At 48.4% G+C, this 1,445-nt stretch overlaps 1 protein-coding gene across 1 annotated transcript in view; it reads right to left on the reverse strand.

Moving 5' to 3' along the window:
- The window catches only part of LOC117941370 (ral GTPase-activating protein subunit beta-like), a 17,452-nt gene that overhangs the window by 8,379 nt on the left and 7,628 nt on the right, over positions 1–1,445 (reverse strand). Inside the window, exons 5-6 of the mRNA XM_034866408.1 lie at positions 1,034–1,155; positions 413–580 (exon numbers count right to left, since the gene is read on the reverse strand). Of these exons, the coding sequence (XP_034722299.1) occupies positions 413–580; positions 1,034–1,155 (290 nt within the window). The remainder of the gene's footprint in view (positions 1–412; positions 581–1,033; positions 1,156–1,445) is intronic.

A 1,445-nucleotide genomic window follows, 5' to 3' on the forward strand; every position in this document is an offset into this window, starting at 1 on the left:
CAGGCAGACAGGTTAGACAGACAGGCAGACAGCCAGGCAGATAGAGAGGCAGACAGGTTAGACAGACAGGCAGACAGGTTAGACAGACAGTCAGACAGACAGGCAGATAGAGAGGCAGACAGGTTAGACAGACAGGCAGACAGGTTAGACAGACAGGCAGACAGACAGGCAGATAGAGAGGCAGACAGGCAGACAGCCAGGCAGATAGAGAGGCAGACAGCCAGGCAGACAGACAGACAGGTTAGACAGACAGGCAGACAGACAGGCAGATAGAGAGGCAGACAGGCAGACAGACAGACAGGTTAGACAGACAGGCAGACAGGTTAGACAGACAGGCAGACAGGCAGACAGACAGCCAGGCAGACAGGTTAGACAGACAGGCAGACAGGCAGACAGCCAGGCAGGACTTTACCTGTCGAGCAGCACACTCTCCACAGCCAACAGGAAGCAGGGGAACAGCAGGTTGACTCCTTTCAGGTCGCAGCAGAACAGACAGGTGGAGTTCAGCAGGATGGAGGCGAGGACCGGAGGACACGCCCCCTCCGACACCTGGACCCCCCTCTGCAGGACCAGGTAGAACCTGAAGAACAGAACCAGGTACAACCTGAAGAACAGGACCATGTAGAACTGGTAGAACCTGAAGAATATGACCAGGTAGAACCGGAAGAACAAGACCATGTAGAACAGGTGGAACCTGAAGAACAGGACCAGGTACAACCTGAAAAACAGGACCATGTAGAACAGGTAGAACCTGAAGAACAGAAGAACCTGAAGAACCGGACCAGGTACAACAGGTAGATTAAATTAGATAATTTAGATAATTCTTTATTCATCTCACAACAGGGAAATTTCCTTTCTTCAATAAAAGAAAAAAAAGAAAAACACACAAACAAGTAAACACACAAGAAAAACCTGAAGAACAGAACCAGGTAGAACAGGCAGAACCTGAAGAACAGAACCAGGTAGAACCTGACAGGCAGGCAGACCGACAGGTTAGAAAGACAGGTAGAAAGACAGATAGACAGATGTGTACCTGGACAGGTAGACAGACAGAATGTCCTCTGCGGTCTTCTTACAGGAGAAGATCCTGCAGAGCGTCCCACACGCCTCGGCTCGCCCGGCCGCCCATCGCTCTGACATCACAGTGACATCACAGTGACATCACCAGGAAGACAGGAAGAGGAACTATGTTGTCTTTGGTTTTGTTGTATTTAAAAAGACGTTCTAACTTGAATATAATGAACCCCTGTTATTACGGTCAATTCAATTCAATTCAATTTTATTTATAGTATCAAATCACAACAAGAATTATCTCAAGACACTTTACAGATAGAGCAGGTCTAGACCACACTCCAGAATCCACAAGAACCCAACAGTTCTAGTAGTTTCCTCCAGAGCAGCAACAGGGCCACAGTGGCGAGGAAAAACTTCCTTTTAGGCAGAAA

This window comes from Etheostoma cragini, unplaced genomic scaffold, assembly GCF_013103735.1.
Source record: "Etheostoma cragini isolate CJK2018 unplaced genomic scaffold, CSU_Ecrag_1.0 ScbMSFa_632, whole genome shotgun sequence".
Classification (NCBI taxonomy): Eukaryota; Metazoa; Chordata; class Actinopteri; order Perciformes; family Percidae; genus Etheostoma; species Etheostoma cragini.